The sequence below is a fragment of the Lycorma delicatula genome, chromosome 3 (genome assembly GCF_047948215.1).
Source record: "Lycorma delicatula isolate Av1 chromosome 3, ASM4794821v1, whole genome shotgun sequence".
Lineage (NCBI taxonomy): Eukaryota > Metazoa > Arthropoda > Insecta > Hemiptera > Fulgoridae > Lycorma > Lycorma delicatula.
Window position 1 is genome coordinate 82,893,139 of NC_134457.1, and position 17,205 is coordinate 82,910,343.

Below are 17,205 nucleotides of genomic sequence, written 5' to 3' on the forward strand. Positions count from 1 at the left end.
TTCTTTAAAGTTTTCTAAACAACACCAACTAAATTCATCGACAAAAAAGCAATCATATGTAAGAAGAAACTTTGAAAAGTCACCAACAAACATAAAATGTATTAAATTCATGCAACTACTTTTAAAAATGTTTATAATGTAACTGTGCTTTATTACTCTTTATGAGTGTTCAGGAGATAAGATAAACTCTTTGCTCTTCTTGGAACCAGTATTTTATAATTATATTTTGTATGTAATTATTTTTTATATCTATATATGTTAAACAAGGATTCAGAAAATTTAGGTTTATTTGATTAATATTATTTAAAATTTTATCAGTGTAATGATTATATCATGGTTAAGCAAAGATTTAGAAATCAACTCGTTGACTGCAAAACTTACCCTGGAGCAGACATTGATAGCGACCATAATTTGGTGATAATGAAATGTAGATTGGGGTTTAAAAACCTGAAGAAAAGTTGTCAGATGAATAGGTGGAATTTAGAGAAGCTTGAGGAAGAGGAGGTAAAGAAGATTTTTGAGGAGGACATCGCAAGAGGTCTGAGTAAAAAAGATAAGGTAGAAAATGTAGAAGAAGAATGGGAGAATGTTAAAAAGGAAATTCTTAAATCAGCAGAAGCAAACTTAGGCGGAATAAAGAGAACTGGTAGAAAACCTTGGGTTTCAGACGATATATTGCAGCTGATGGATGAACGTAGAAAATATAAGAATGCTAATGATGAAGAAAGTAAAAGGAACTATCGGCAATTAAGAAATGCTATAAATAGGAAGTGCAAACTGGCGAAAGAAGAGTGGATTAAAGAAAAGTGTTCAGAAGTGGAAAGAGAAATGAACATTGGTAAAATAGACGGAGCATACAGGAAAGTTAAGGAAAATTTTGGGGTACATAAATTAAAATCTAATAATGTGTTAAACAAAGATGGTACACCAATATATAATACGAAAGGTAAAGTCGATAGATGGGTGGAATATATTGAAGAGTTATACGGAGGAAATGAATTAGAAAATGGTGTTATAGAGGAAGAAGAGGAAGTTGAGGAGGATGAAATGGGAGAAACAATACTGAGATCTGAATTTAAGAGAGCATTAAAAGATTTAAATGGCAGAAAGGACGGAATAGGATGGAATAGACGGAATACCTGTAGAATTACTGCACAGTGCAGGTGAGGAAGCGATTGATAGATTATACAAACTGGTGTGTAATATTTATGAAAAAGGGGAATTTCCGTCAGACTTCAAAAAAAGTGTTATAGTTATGATACCAAAGAAAGCAGGGGCAGATAAATGTGAAGAATATAGAACAATTAGCTTAACTAGTCATGCATCAAAAATCTTAACTAGAATTTTATACAGAAGAATTGAGAGGAGAGTGGAAGAAGTGTTAGGAGAAGACCAATTTGGTTTCAGGAAAAGTATAGGGACAAGGGAAGCAATTTTAGGCCTCAGATTAATAGTAGAAGGAAGATTAAAGAAAAACAAACCAACATACTTGGCGTTTATAGACCTAGAAAAGGCTTTCGATAACGTAGATTGGAATAAAATGTTCAGCATTTTAAAAAAATTAGGGTTCAAATACAGAGATAGAAGAACAATTGCTAACATGTACAGGAACCAAACAGCAACAATAACAATTGAAGAACATAAGAAAGAAGCCCTAATAAGAAAGGGAGTCCGACAAGGATGTTCCCTATCTCCGTTACTTTTTAATCTTTACATGGAACTAGCAGTTAATGATGTTAAAGAACAATTTAGATTCGGAGTAACAGTACAAGGAGAAAAGATAAAGATGCTACGATTTGCTGATGATATAGTAATTCTAGCCGAGAGTAAAAAGGATTTAGAAGAAACAATGAACAGCATAGATGAAGTCCTACGCAAGAACTATCGCATGAAAATAAACAAGAACAAAACAAAAGTAATGAAATGCAGTAGAAATAACAAAGATGGACCACTGAATGTGAAAATAGGAGGAGAAAAGATTATGGAGGTAGAAGAATTTTGTTATTTGGGAAGTAAAATTACTAAAGATGGACGAAGCAGGAGCGATATAAAATGCCGAATAGCACAAGCTAAACGAGCCTTCAGTAAAAAATATAATTTGTTTACATCAAAAATTAATTTAAATCTCAGGAAAAGATTTTTGAAAGTGTATGTTTGGAGTGTCGCTTTATATGGAAGTGAAACTTGGACAATCGGAGTATCTGAGAAGAAAAGATTAGAAGCTTTTAAAATGTGGTGCTATAGGAGAATGTTAAAAATCAGATGGGTGGATAAAGTGACAAATGAAGAGGTATTGCGGCAAATAGATGAAGAAAGAAGCATTTGGAAAAATATAGTTAAAAGAAGAGACAGACTTATAGGCCACATACTAAGGCATCCTTAAGATAGTCGCTTTTATATTGGAAGGACAGGTAGAAGGGAAAAATTGTGTAGGCAGGCCACGTTTGGAGTATGTAAAACAAATTGTTGGGGATGTAGGATGTAGAGGGTATACTGAAATGAAACGACTAGCACTAGATAGGGAATCTTGGAGAGCTGCATCAAACCAGTCAAATGACTGAAGACAAAAAAAAAAAAAAAATCAGTGTAATTAATATTTTAAGGAGATTTTAATTTTAAATAAAGTGATTAGATCTTGGCTAATTAACTGGAAAATCAATACACACATAATAAAGAAGTGGATATTATTTTTTTAAAAACAATTTTTATATTTTTACAAATATTATAAACTTAAATACATAACACAACATTTTCAATTTATTAAGTATCAGTCTACGCAACTCATAAATTATCAATACCAACAATGACCTAAAAGTCCATTTTTTCTGAAATTTTTTCTAACTCTGAAAGGGTTTCAAGATTTAAAATTTCACCTTAGGTGGGAATATACATAGATATAACATTTTAACAGTAATTGTACATTGTTAATCACTAAAAGTATAATCACCTTTTATAAAACCTATGTATGTAAAACTTTATTAAGAAAATTTTTTATAATCAAATTTGATTCAGTTTTCATGTAACTGTTTATTATAATGATTTAATCACTGGAGAAGCTTGAATCTAGTACTTGTACAGTTTCTTCACATTATACTGATGTATTTAATATTTTTAAATTTAAAACTTAATTAAAGTTTTATCAAATTAATTTTTTTGCCTAAATTTACCACAAATTATTGTTATTATATCAAAAAATGCAGTTAAGATAAAATCTAAAAATACTATATAAATAATTACATCTTTAAATTATTTTAGAGATTATTTTTTGTTTCATTTATCAGTAGCTCTTTCTAGTGTCAATCAGTGGGGGTCATGGACCCCTCCTGATTGAGAAAGAGTGGGACAGTATATTTGAGTTTGTTCATAGAGAATCCCACAGTTTTATTTTGTTATTTTACAACCATCCCAAACATATCAGTAACAATTTTTACATTACTGTAGCTTAGGCTCAATAACCACTAAACAGTGATGTTCTAAATATAGCTTACATTAGTGGTTCTCTGAGGCACATTCCCTAGGAGAGCATAAAAAGTCAAGAAAATTAATGGACTCTTTAGAGATTTTTATTAATGAAATCTCTGTCTAAGAAAGGAGTATGATGTATTATTTTATAGAGGGAAGAGTATATGAAATCACTTTGAAAAAACTTAAAAAATATTTTTTTTTTTTTGTTCAAAGTTTCTAGATGTCAATTCATTTTTAAAAATAAAAAAAAAAACTGCAGTTATAATAAATTATGCTTATTTTAGAAATAAAACACATGGGAGGCTGTTTTCCTTCATGCTCATGTAAAATTCACTCATTGCATTAAATGTAACTATATTATAAACAGTAATTAACAATTTAATATTCCTGCTGAGTTCAGTTTGAAAAAAATGTTTGTTTACTTACTGTCCAACCATTGAATTAGTATTATTATTGCCACTTCTTGCATTTTGGAAAGCATTTGACTTTTCATGAAGGGATAATTCAATAATTACTGTAAGATGTAAATTTCTATAGTTCTTAATTCATTGTACAAATTTTATTAGTGTTTAATTTAAGAAAATATGATTTAAAACTTGTTTTGATATAAACTGTAAAGAATTCTTTGAAACCAGAGTTCTTTACAACCTATTACTCACTGGAACTGGTTTAGTCTGGTTCCTCTTACACTATACAAACCTGCTGTAAGAGAAGTTCATGCATTTATTTAAACACCTTACACGGGTCACTGAATGTATCAGAAAAAATCTTTAATTAATCCATGATGCCAGGCAAATGAATTACACATGAAATAATTAACTGTAGTAGCTGAATACTCCTTCTGAATTCATTTTGGCTGGAACAGAATATATTATGTGATTCAAAATAATTATACAATTGTTTGTATAAAATAATTTTTAAAAACGTTGGAAATCTTTGGAAAATTTTGCAATGGAGCTTTAGGTCTGTAGTTAATTAAGATCAAAAGTAAATCTTTCTTGTAAGTGGGTGTTACATAAGGAAATTTCCATTAGAAGGATATGTATAATTTGTTATAATAATTAAGGAAAAATCTGAAATATTTCTGTCAATTTAAACTACTGATCTCTATGCTGAGTGTTACTGATTCAGTCCTTCATCCAGATGTTCCGGTCAGAACCTCCTGGTCAACTAGGGCATTTTTCATATTGTAAAAAATTTCCCATTCCTTATTCTGCCTAAGCTTATGTCATGAATTAAATATAAAAATAATCACTTCAGTTGAAATTTTATCCTATCGTATACATTTATTATTCTTTAGGGACATAATATAGCATTAAAATTAAAAATATATTATTAATTATAAACACTTAAGAAAAAAAATAAAAGGAGTATTATTTACAATCTGAAAGATGAAGTTTACAATTATGAAAAATGCCAAGCCCAGCTGGGGTTTCAACTCAGAACCTTCTAGGTAGAAGACAGAGACTCTAGAATTCAGTCATTGAGCTGGTGAGTTGCAGGTATAAGAATGAATTTAATTTATAAATATTCTTAATTACTGAATCTTCTTCATTAAAATATATGTATATATGTTAGTCAAAGATTTAATAGAATAAGATAAAGAAATAAAACTAATAAAATATAATTTGGTTAACTCATCGTCATAAATCAGTTGTTTAACAGCTGATTTTTTAAGTCAAGCTTCTGCGGTTCATATCCTAGTAAAAGTTAGTTACTTTTATACAATTTGAATACTAGGTATTGTAACTGGTGTACTTTAGTGGTTTGGGTTCAATTAACCGAGATGTCTCAGTAATGATCGGCCTGAGTCCTGAGTCTGTACAAGACTACACCTCATTTTCATTTTATATATATGATCCTTATCTCATTGGGCCATGGGGAGGTTGCTTATTGTTTACTAGTTGAACAGATTGCAATGTACACATTACATATATATAGTGTGTGATATGTAGCAATATCATAATAATCGTTTCCATGGCAACACAGAAATTTTTAATTTATTATATCTCTTGAATTTTGTGACGTATACAGCAGTATACATTTCTAATATGTACAAAATTTGAAAAATAATATTATTTATTTATTTTAAATTTATTTTTAATTAAATGGTTGTATTTAAATCTAATTTTGATTTAAATACAACCATAAAATCATAAATGTATTACCAACTTAATACATTTTATTACTTAAAAAATTTATTGGATTAATAATTATATACATTGCTAGTAAACACTAATTGTCTTACATGAGTAATAAGTATCTGAAAACTAAATTCATAAAATCAGATATGTATTTTAATGATTTTCTATCTCAAAATAATCAAACCCAAAAAAACAAAAGCATACGTGTTTCTTGAAGATTGAATTGAATTTGAAAATGGTACATTTTTATTTTATCTGTAAGTATTAAGTTATTGTGTGTTTCTGTTTATTTTATTTAGCTACCTTTTATAAATATTTGTTATATAAATTCACTAATTTGTTATATAAAATCGTTTAAAAAAATAATGGAGCTTCAAAGTGACAATCATGGGGCTCATGATTGTCAATTTAGCTGGGTTAGCTAAATTAAGTGTTATTTAGTTTAGCTAAATTACACTTAATCTAAACAAAAAAACACAATGCAACACTAAATATTTCAACATTATAATATTACTTCTAATACTGGATAATATGCAATGATTCTAATCTTGATTCCTTACATAGGTTTGGTATTTTTTTATCAGATTTTTTTATCAAATTCATCTTTAATATTTATAAAAGGATTTAGAGGAGAAATTAACCAACCTTTATCCAATAAGCACCTTTAGTAGCCCCATGAACATTTTTGTACAATTTTTTTGATACTATATTAGAGTCCCATGGATAGATCATGTTGTAACAAGACCGGTATAGCAGACCTGGGCAACGGATTCCTGCTAATTAAAAGAAAGTAGTAGAAAATATAATAATGAGAGCAATCCAGAAAGGGGCTAAAAGAAACCCTTTTAGTAAAGGTAACAGGTCCGTTTAACAATTGTTTTTTGTAATACTGTCCACTGACACACAATAAACACATGTCGTTCTATGAGTAGAGTTACTGGACCAAGGTTTGGAAGGCATGGGAGTGAAAGCATTCAGTCGATCGTTCTCACACTTTGAGTTGGATCCAGTCCAACAGGTAACAAGGATAGGCGTATAAATATTCCGGAGAAGACCAATTAAAAATCAGTTCTGCAAGGAGAGTCTGTGATGTGAGTCTGCAGATGTGATATGCAGGATTAAGTCTGCAATGTGAGTTCTGCAAATCAGTCTGCGAGACGTCAGTCAGTAAGAGTATTCTGCAAGGAGGTCAGTAAAGGAGCGAATTTCAAAGTGAACTAAGGTAACGTCACAAGTAATGGTTTGGTTCAGTGAGTTACTGTAAGACTATAAGTGAAAGAAATAATGTACTAAATTTCAAACATAAACTGTTAGGGTAGTTTTATTTGTGAACAGCTAAGGTATTTGCAGTTAAAGAACTTTATACTTGTCTTATTTATTGTACTATTGTTGTCAATACAAGATTGGTGGTTAAAAGTGTTAAGACTAGCGGTCATGTAATGTCTTTTGTCAATGGGACTAAATTCTACTTTTCATTATTTATCTACCTGTGAATAAATCTTGTCAATTACTTTAAATTCTGTTTTGTACGTAATCTCTGTTTATTAATATAGAACTCTTTAACTTTTGTTACTTTTATATATATATATATATATATATATATATATATATATATATATATATATATGTAAAAATATTTATAAATTTTTATAACAATAACATATACGTCCAGGCGTAGAGAATCACATACTGTTTGTACTGAATTGTGTACAATGTGGCTGAACAACGTAAAATAGATCTATCTAAATCACTTTGAACTTTTCTGAACACATTTTCATTCCTCTTTCTTTTCATACCACCAAAATTACTGTTAGTGTTATTAGCAGTATACAAACCAACTTTTCTTCAACTTTGTATTTTTTCACACACTGTAAAAGATACTGAATCAAAATTTGAGCAATTTTATCTGACACTTCACTGAAATCTAAAAGTTTAACTTGAATTCCCACCTCCAGACTGAAATATCTTATAACAATCAGAACAAGTTTTACTTCACTTCTGTTTGAGCTATCCATCATTACTGTTACATAACTAATGTTTTCCAAACAACGCAACACATTATCAAATATAAATGGAGAAATAACGTTAACAATAATTGCCTCGGTTTTGGTACTAGCAGATGAAAATTTTGAGTCATATAACTTTTTAACCATTTTAGTTGTGTATGCTGATGTTTTGAAACTGAGTTCGTGTCTTGTAGTGTGGTATGAAAATGTAGCTTCTTTAGCAGCACAGTCCAGATCACTGTTATTGTTATTTCCATCTTTGGCTTTAAAAAAATCTCTTATGTTTGCTGAAGCAGTAGCATTAATAGCACTCTTATGTTTAGCTGTTTTCACGTGATCTTCAATATCACCCTTTCCTTTATGTGCAACAGAAAATTCTCCAGTACATAGTGTGCAATAAACACATTCATTGTTACTGTCATTACACAATTTCAAAAATTTGTATTCCTGTTGCAGGTTAACAGTAAACACACATTTTCTTTTGCCCATTGCTAAACGATGAGATAAAACGAATAAAGATAAAATTATCAAAAATGTGTAGACGAGTTACTTTACACACGAAAACAATATAAACACTCTGCCCCTGTTATGTTGCCAAATGACTAAGTAAAAAGTTGTGGTGAGACTGATAACCACGCCTCCGTCAAAATCGACGTCAGTGCTTGCTCCAAGGTCTACTGAGAGATGCACGGCTGTAAGACAATGTTTACAAACAATGTCGAATACAGAGGTCTAAAATTAAAAAAAATCCTTACCAGTTATAAAATTCTCAAGCTCCAGGCAATTTTCAATCTCAGACATTAGTCTGGACAGCACTAAAAAACCAGGACTGTCCAGGCTAATCCCGGATGTGTGGTAAGCCTATCTTTAAGGCCATCCCTAGGTAATGGTTGAACAAACCTACAATCCTTTGGGAGTTCAGAGTATCTTTACCTGTTCAGTAACAATTATTTTTATCAATTCTTGCATTGCAGTAATTTGATGGTCAAGGATTTTGAATATAATAACCCATATGACTATCCACTCTCACAAAATTAAAAATAAATAAATCAAATAGTAATTTTCTTTCAAGTACTAAAGAGCAGCTAGAGATCAAGGTCATATCTCATTAAGGAAAATCCTCACCCATAGTTAACTTATATGAAATTATCCACTGAACTACAAATCACTAAGGCAGACCTCACCGGATGGTACTTATTAGGTTAAATTAACAAAATTACTCAAATCATGAACTTTGTGACCCCCCTTCTCAAAATTAAATAAAATTACAACATAAGTACCAAGTGCTTTTAACTGAATTCAGCAAAATCAATTTTTTGCCTATTTTGAGAGCTTTTAGTTAGTCAGAAAATTCTTAAATGTAAAATAATAATAGACACCACCCTGTAAGACATTATATTGCAGCCCATCTTAACAGTCTGATGGTTCCACAATATCTGGACATCAAGAGTTTTGTCTCAAAGATAGGTCAACTGAATTGAAGACAGCTGAACTGAGGATTGTTATTAAACATTCACATGCTTAGCACTTGAAACTCCATTTGCCTGGATAAATCAAGAGAAACCAAGATAAAACCTTGATCAGACTAACATGATAAAAAAAGAATTAATTATAAAATAAAAAATAGATATGATTAAAATACATAATTATTTTAAATATAATCACATGAAACAATGTTACGGAATTTTATATTAAAACATTAAATATCAAAAAATAACTAAAAAGTAATTCACAAAACAAAAGGCAGATATTTATGTTCATGTTGAACAGGGTGCAGAAAATATCAGTTTTTTTTTAATTTTTAATGAGTATTATACAAAAATGCATTGTTAGAATAATATTGTTTCTGTAAAAGAAAATGTTTTAATTATGTCTTTAAAATAAATGGATAGGAACATTTTTAAATGATTCAATAATTATTAATGGTGAGTCATATGTATTATTAATGCATATAAATTATAGATCTGGAATAATACAGCTCAAAATGTATATTGTACAATCCATTTTTACAACCAACAAAATAAAGTTAAATTAGACATAGGTATAAATATACCTGATAGACATTAGATGCTCTTTTATATTTTTGGTTACCAATATAAACACCTTTTTAATATGAAATTTTTATGAAATACGAAAAAAATTAGTTAATATTTAAAAGTGATATCTAGTTGCAGCACAATTAGACAATTTGTTTAGTCTATCAGTAGATAATCATTCTTCATTCAGTAAGGAAGATATAAAATGGAATAACAAAAGATAGCAATGGACAAAAACCTTGTTTAACAGATCACTGAATTGCATTCAGTAGCACCAGATGAATTTTTCCATGAAGCTGTGAAAAATTGGCCTTTAATAAAAATAAATGTTTTCTTAACTTTATAAATAATTGTTAATGATAGCACACTGCTGGATAGAAAAGTAAAAACAAATTTAAAATGGAATATTTACAATGCAAATAAAAGGATCTTTTATTGAATTAAAAAAATATATTGTTTACATCTTAATAAAAGAGATTTAAAATAGGAAATTCATATAATAGAAGATTTTAAAAGAGTACTCCTACACAATGAATACATTGTTAGGAAAAACAGGTTATAACAATAGAGAAATAAGTGAAATTTGTACTTTTGTAGAAAATTTCAAAAACCGGTTAAGGACCTGTTCTTACTAATACTAATAATATTTAAAACAATAAAATATGTCAGTAAATATGATTGGTTAATAACTCATGTTAGAGTCTCATCAGTCTTTATTGGTCATAAAGCAAAGTGTGCTAGTGGGAACAGATATCTCCTTACAAGAAATTCAAAATAGTTACAGGGATTCTATAACTAGATGTTAACCATGAAATATATTGTTATTATTTAAGTGAACATAGTGTTGTTATGAAGAGATGCAGGTACTGTCATTACTAACTGAACTAATTTAATTTAATTTAATGATTATATTATAAGAAAAAAAGAAACAACTAATAATAATAATAATTTTTTAAAGGAAGACTCTATAAGAAATTAATATTTGTATATTTATTTATTCTTTAAATAACTACTGGTACAAGACCCATTTACAGTTACTGAGCAGAAATACACATTTCGGCATATGAGAAATGCTAATCCTGACAAGGATTTGAACCCAGAACCTTCAGATGAAAGGCGTTATGGAGGTTTGTAATTATGAAGTCATATCTTTTTTCGCCACACAAATAATTAATTTACAAACTTGTACAAGTAGTATCTAAACCAGTTCAACCTATAATGATACCTACTCAATTGTTGTTTGGCCTAGCTTTTCTGAACACACTATCAGTTTCTCTATTTATTACTTCCTTCTCATCAAAGGAAATTTTTATTTCTAATATTAAGGATACAGAATTCATAAGAAATTTTACTTCAAGATAAGTAAATAAATTTTTTTAATTGTTGAGAAAGGAAGACTGACATTCTCTGTAAGCGATTTAAGATTTATATTTTTGATGTTAATGAAAATTATTGCATATTCTTTTCCCTATTTTCAAAAAAATAAAGACTGGATTCCAATTTTTGATTTGAAGGCAGTCTCAAAAATAGAATTTAAATATTATTAAAAAAGAAAAATTTGCTTGATTTAAATTAGACTTCTACAGATAAATTCTTTACTAATTATGTTAAAAAACATAAAAATATTTTCAAAAAGTATATTGCATATGCAAAGTTACTCTACAAAAAAGAGTAATTAAAACTTCTTTAATATGATTAAGACAACTAAAATTTTGTTAAGAAGGAAACTAGTATTTCAATAACCATATTATCACAAAACAATTGCAGTGGTTAGCCAATAGCTACTAAGCCAAATGAAATTTCGAAGTGATTAAATAAATTTTTTACTCATATCTGTGGTTCTTTTGGGATATTCATAAATATTGATCTGGATAGATCACTATTAGTTAAAGGTATTATGAGTAGTAATATTAAAGTCATTCTTTGCCTTTAAACCTGCTGGTGTTGTAAAGGTCAGCAACATCTTAAATCAATCTAAGTTATGTGGGTGGGATGAAATTAGTCTTCCTTTATTTTCCAAATACACACCACTCTAAAAATCAGCTACATTATCTCTCATTTATTTATTATTTCTCTTCAGTCAGGAATCTCAGTTGATTTGTCCAAATTTATTCTTACAGTACCTGTTTATAAGGAGAGTGACCCCATCTACTTTCCATATACTTGCAGCTTCATGAACCAATTTCTAATTGCCTGTCATCTATCCTAAGGTTTACAAATGAGCAAATATGCCTTCAAATACCAAAGTTTCTAAAAAATTCACAATTGTAATTATGTTGTTTTGTAAATTTTTAAGTGTTTAAACATTCATTGTGGTTACATCATCTATTCTTTGTCTGTCGTAGATAGTAATCATTTAATGATAATGTTAAATATATTTCTTTTTAATGCAAAATATATTATATACACCCCTTTTGATGTAACAAATCATACTGTTATAATATTGTTCAATGGTTGATATAATTATGTACTTGGTCTTTTTTTTTAATTGTTTTATATGTTTTGGACTTTAGTTATTTTTATTTATACTTTGTATTCTGTGAAGAAATAAGAATGAAATAAAGCATTTGACTTACATACATCGAAGTAAAAAATAGCAGCTAAAATATTTTGAAAGTGAAGGCAATTAAAAGTTACAAAAAATATTTTTGTAAAAATGAAAATCCTTTCAGTGACATGACTTAATAAATGAATAACCTGAGTAAAAAAAATATTTGACAAATTATTGTGAATGTAATTTATATTATTTGTGTCTTAAAATCTCCCACTTTTAACATTTTTCCTACCAAATGAGAAATTATCACGTGAAACCTATTACTAATTTATCAATTAAAAATAGAACTTGGCATTAATGACTGATTTTCTAAACATTTTATGATACTAATTAATCTAATACATGGAGGGTCCAGTCTCCAAATAATCATTCTTAATACTCACTGTCCATAATGTAAATTAGTTTATTATATTATTCACTTAGATTATCCACTCAAGCGTAGTATATTGCATATATCCATTATTTATATTTAGATTTCATACTTAATTAAATAAGTGAGTATTTATTCAGGTGTTTAGTAGTGTTTGTTCTCCTTAAAACAACAGTTACCTACAATGTTTAAACAGCATATTTATTATGTTGCAATGTCTTTTTTGTTTTCTTATGTTTTTGTTTCTTTTGTAATCATATAAAAAGAAAATTTATGTATTTAATGGTGGATTGTATTATGTATTTAATAAATAGTGTAAACATGTCTCTATTTTCAGATTCTTATTTGCAATATGTTGATGGAATTGAACTGCTGTATCTTGGCCACATTTTGCTTATTTTTGTCATCAGTAGCAGGAAAACAGAATTCAAATTTTCAATTCAAACATCACAACAATACAGAACTTTATCAAGTGCTGAATGATGTACATAGCAGATGTCCAGATATTACGCGTGTTTATACTCTTTCAGAAACATCAATTAACCATATTCCTTTATATGTTATTGAATTCTCTACTACTCCAGGACACCATAAAGTCGGTCAGTAGTGAAATTTATTTTAGTATTACTAATATCATTGCAGCATTATTTTTCAGTTATTACTTTATTTTTACAGAGAATATTTTTTTTTAAATCATTTTTACCAATTAAGTATATAGCAGTCACAAAAGTAGAATTAAGCTAGTTTGTTAATGAGCTTTGATAAAATAAAAAAATTTGAAGAAAATAATTTTTTTTTTTAAATTTAAAAACATTCAGTCTTTATAAACAATAATATAGGCTTATAAAAATTCTTAATTAGTAATGGTTAAAAAGTTATTTTTATCAGTAAGCATAAAGAATATTCCAAATAAACACTAATATGAAAGCCATCTGGGTAGTATAACTTGCCATAATTGTATTTGTAGGTAGTCACATCAGAAATTGTGTTTATTCAAGCTGAGTGGAGGATGTTAGGATAGTGCAATGATTAAGTATTTGCCTTGTTCTAAGTTCACTTTTTATAATTTGAAGCCAGACAACTGATGAGAATTGAAAATTATTCCTTTATCAATTTTCTTTTGTTGAATTAAAGGGTCCAAATTTTCACTCAAATGTAAAAGCATTTAACTTGTTTAGAATCATTCACTTTACTTTGAATGGGCCTTAATTTTTCATAAAGAAAGGAAAATTTATTCATTGAAAGTAAAATCTGGGTTATTAGTTGGATGTTTTCTAGTTCATTCTGTAATTCTAGTCACTGTCCACTCGCATGAAGACATGAAATCTTAAAAGATATTTATTTATCTTTTAAGTTTAGATAGAAATTAATCTGGTGTATATACATGAGTACCATAATTAAGTTTCTCTTTTGTTCTGCACAACTGCCTGTCCATGTAGTCAATATTTTAGTTTCTGAATTTTCAGTTAAACTGCATTGGGTGATACAAGTAAGTAACCATGAAGACATCATGTTTTTCCCCCATCCCATGGTTGCTTCAATCCAAACCACGCATCATCTTTACACACTCCTTCCTTCAATGTAATATTTATTTATTTTAGATATATATATATATATAATATTTTTTACACTCTTAAAATTATTTACACATCTGCAAAGTAGTCTGATGGTTTCTGAGATATAATTTAAGTATCAGTTCTTTACTATAGGAGTTTGATATTCATTTATTTTATTAGATCATTTTTTATTTGCCTAATATATGACTTGGAGTCTTATTTGACAGGGGTATGTTCTCCTTTTTTCATATGAAACTAACCCTACAACTGAGTTTTGGCAGTTGAATTTCTAACAAGTGTACCTTTAAAAAGATAATGGTTTCAAAAATCAATTTGTATAAAATATTACTTTCCTGTCTAGCGCTATAGTTGTAGAAGGGAAAGTATTGTAATTGGTCCAGTTTGGGCATATGAGGTTTTGACTGGATCTTGGCATTTTGACTCCTAATAAACCCAAAAAACCAGATATAAAGTTTCCCAATGTTCATATGTATATGTATGTGTTCGAGGTGATCTAGAGATATAAGATGTCTCTCAGACCTTACACCTGGACCAGTTTTGACCAAACTTGGTCAGATTACTTCTGCATATGGGGCATTGATGCTGTTAAAATTTTCAACTTAGAAGGTCAAGGGGTGAGGCTGTAGAGCAAGGTCACCCTTAGTATCTTGAGATTTTGCCTAATTAAGGTCTTATTTTTCTTAGGCACATTTTGTTAACAATTAAAAAATAATAATATTTTTAAAAAACCATTTTTCATTGTTTTCAAAACCCCACTCCCACCCCAAAAAAATGCTATAAACTAGTACAGCTGTACGAAGAATATTATATTTAAATAAACTTATAAATATTTTTAATTAAGTTATGTGTGTGTGTAAGCTGTGCATCAGAAACAAGTCGTGTAAAGGGAAAGTACGACAACTTTGTCAGCTTTTTTGTAGCATTAATATGAAAGTAATAACAGGAGTTTTGGTCCTTTGTTTATTCTGTCTACAAGTTTCTTACAAGAAACATCCTTAATTTCTACACAAGAAAGATCTGATGTGGACACCAGATAATTTCCTTGTACGCCTATTAAATTACAATTTTTTTTTTAATGAAAAGTTGATAAAATTTTATTCCATAAATAACTTTTGATATTTTTTCATATTTGTTTTTGTTATTGTTATTATTGAATTATTATTTATTGTGAACCTTTTTTTACAATCAGAGTTAACAATTTTTAATAAATCTATATATTTAAAAAAAAAAAGGAGATGAAGTCAAAAGACTTCATCTCCTTTTTTTTTCAGAAGGAGATGAAGTCTTTTGACTTCACCTCGTTCTGAACCGATGTGCCTTCCCCATGTAAAATCCAAATATTTCATTAATTAAAATTTTATTTGGCTATAACTCTGGAACCAGTGAAATTAAGTAACATTATGATATATTGTTGAAAAGCTCTCAATGAGGGCTTATTACTGCAGTTAAGAAAAAGCTCAAAATCCAAATTTTTTTGGATTTTGGGCTTTTTTGGACACTTTTGGTCCAGCCGATTGCAGCCAAAAGGGGAGATGCACAATTAGATGTTACAACAGTCCTAAATCCAAAATTTCAACATCCTTCGGCTAATCGTTTTTCAGTTATGCGAGATACGTAAGTACGTACAGACGTCATGTCGAAACTACTTTAAATGGATTCAGGGATGGTCAAAATGGATATTTCTGTGGAAATCTGAAAACTGAAATTTTTCACGATCACATTACTTCCTTTACTTCGTATAAGGAGGTAAAAAATGAATACTATTTAGATTCCTGTGAACATAACTTCATCACTCACAATTTCTTTTGTAAACCAAGTTTTCTGAAACATGACCTTTTTTCAGTCTGCAATTACTGGAGGAAGACTAACATTTACGTTATGCTGTTCTTACCCAGGAACACCAAGATACTTTTCACTTATATTTTTTAAACATTTTTCTTGCAATTTTTTTTTCCTCTAATTCTTTTCTTTCCCTTAGTTAACAGGTTTTAATAGAAGAAACATACTAGTAAATAATTTTTTAAACAGCGTTTAGCATTATTTCTTCCCTATTCAAAGTTACATCAATATTTCCAAATGAAACATACTTTATGGAAAATAAAATGTGAAACAGTTTATCTTTCATATAAAACTTATTTTGTTTAGTTTTACACAAAACAGAATTTAGATACAAACACCATCTCTAAGAAGAAAAATAAGTTGTTAGCTTGAATTGTCAGTAATTATTGAGTAAACATGTATGAGAACAAAACAGGTATGATTGGAGTTATGGATAAATATCATTAAACTGTGATTTGGACAAAAAAGTTGAACATTTTACATACTGCAATTTGGATTTAGTCAGTTTGTAGTAATAATTTAATCTTCACAATGTTAGTAATTTTAAATTTTGTATTTAACGCTTTTGGGCAGTGATAGATAACAAGAAAATAAACTAATTTATGCAGTAAATTTAAATGTCTAATTTGGAGTTACTTTCCTTTGACTACGTGGTTCATAATTGTATTTCAGAAATACATATTTTTTTACACTTTTGCTCAGGGGTAGAACAAGTAATTTACCATCTGTACATTGTATTAAAATTCATCCAAGTACACCAGTCATACCTCTTTACCAGTTTTATAAAAAAAAACTCATAATTTTTTAAATAAACAGAAATCCTAACAGCATTATTTTATTTCCCATTAATAAAAAAAATAAATGGCTGTTTGAATTCACATATTCATCAGGCTTTTGTAGTGCTTTTGAATAGTGTAATCAGGTAACACATTTCATTCAATTTTGTAATGCAGTAATATATTATCACACAACAGCTCAATATTATACATAATAACTTAAAAAAGGAGGATGTCAACTATTTACAAGCCTTACTCATGTAAACAATACAATCTCAACTATAAGTTGTGCCACAATTAAGATAGTATATTGTTGTGGAAGTCATCAGTGAGTGACAGTTGCTATCAATATAATTTCTTCGTAAAATTTTCAGAATTATGGCTTTTTATATTCACATTTTGTTTTGCCTTCATTTAAAACTGCTATAACCATTTCAC

General features: G+C 28.8%; 1 protein-coding gene and 1 long non-coding RNA gene across 3 annotated transcripts in view; one reads left to right on the forward strand and one right to left on the reverse strand.

Moving 5' to 3' along the window:
- The window catches only part of LOC142321746 (uncharacterized), a 34,845-nt gene extending 22,202 nt beyond the window's left edge, over positions 1-12,643 (reverse strand). Inside the window, exons 1-2 of the long non-coding RNA XR_012755712.1 lie at positions 12,589-12,643; positions 4,165-4,321 (exon numbers count right to left, since the gene is read on the reverse strand). This is a non-coding gene — a long non-coding RNA (uncharacterized LOC142321746). The remainder of the gene's footprint in view (positions 1-4,164; positions 4,322-12,588) is intronic.
- Positions 1-17,205, forward strand: part of LOC142321745 (carboxypeptidase E-like) — a 103,645-nt gene that overhangs the window by 48,218 nt on the left and 38,222 nt on the right. For both annotated transcript variants that reach the window (XM_075360086.1, XM_075360085.1), the window contains exon 2: positions 12,913-13,174. In XM_075360086.1, coding sequence (XP_075216201.1) covers positions 12,928-13,174 — 247 coding nt within the window. In that variant the 5' untranslated portion in view covers positions 12,913-12,927. The remainder of the gene's footprint in view (positions 1-12,912; positions 13,175-17,205) is intronic.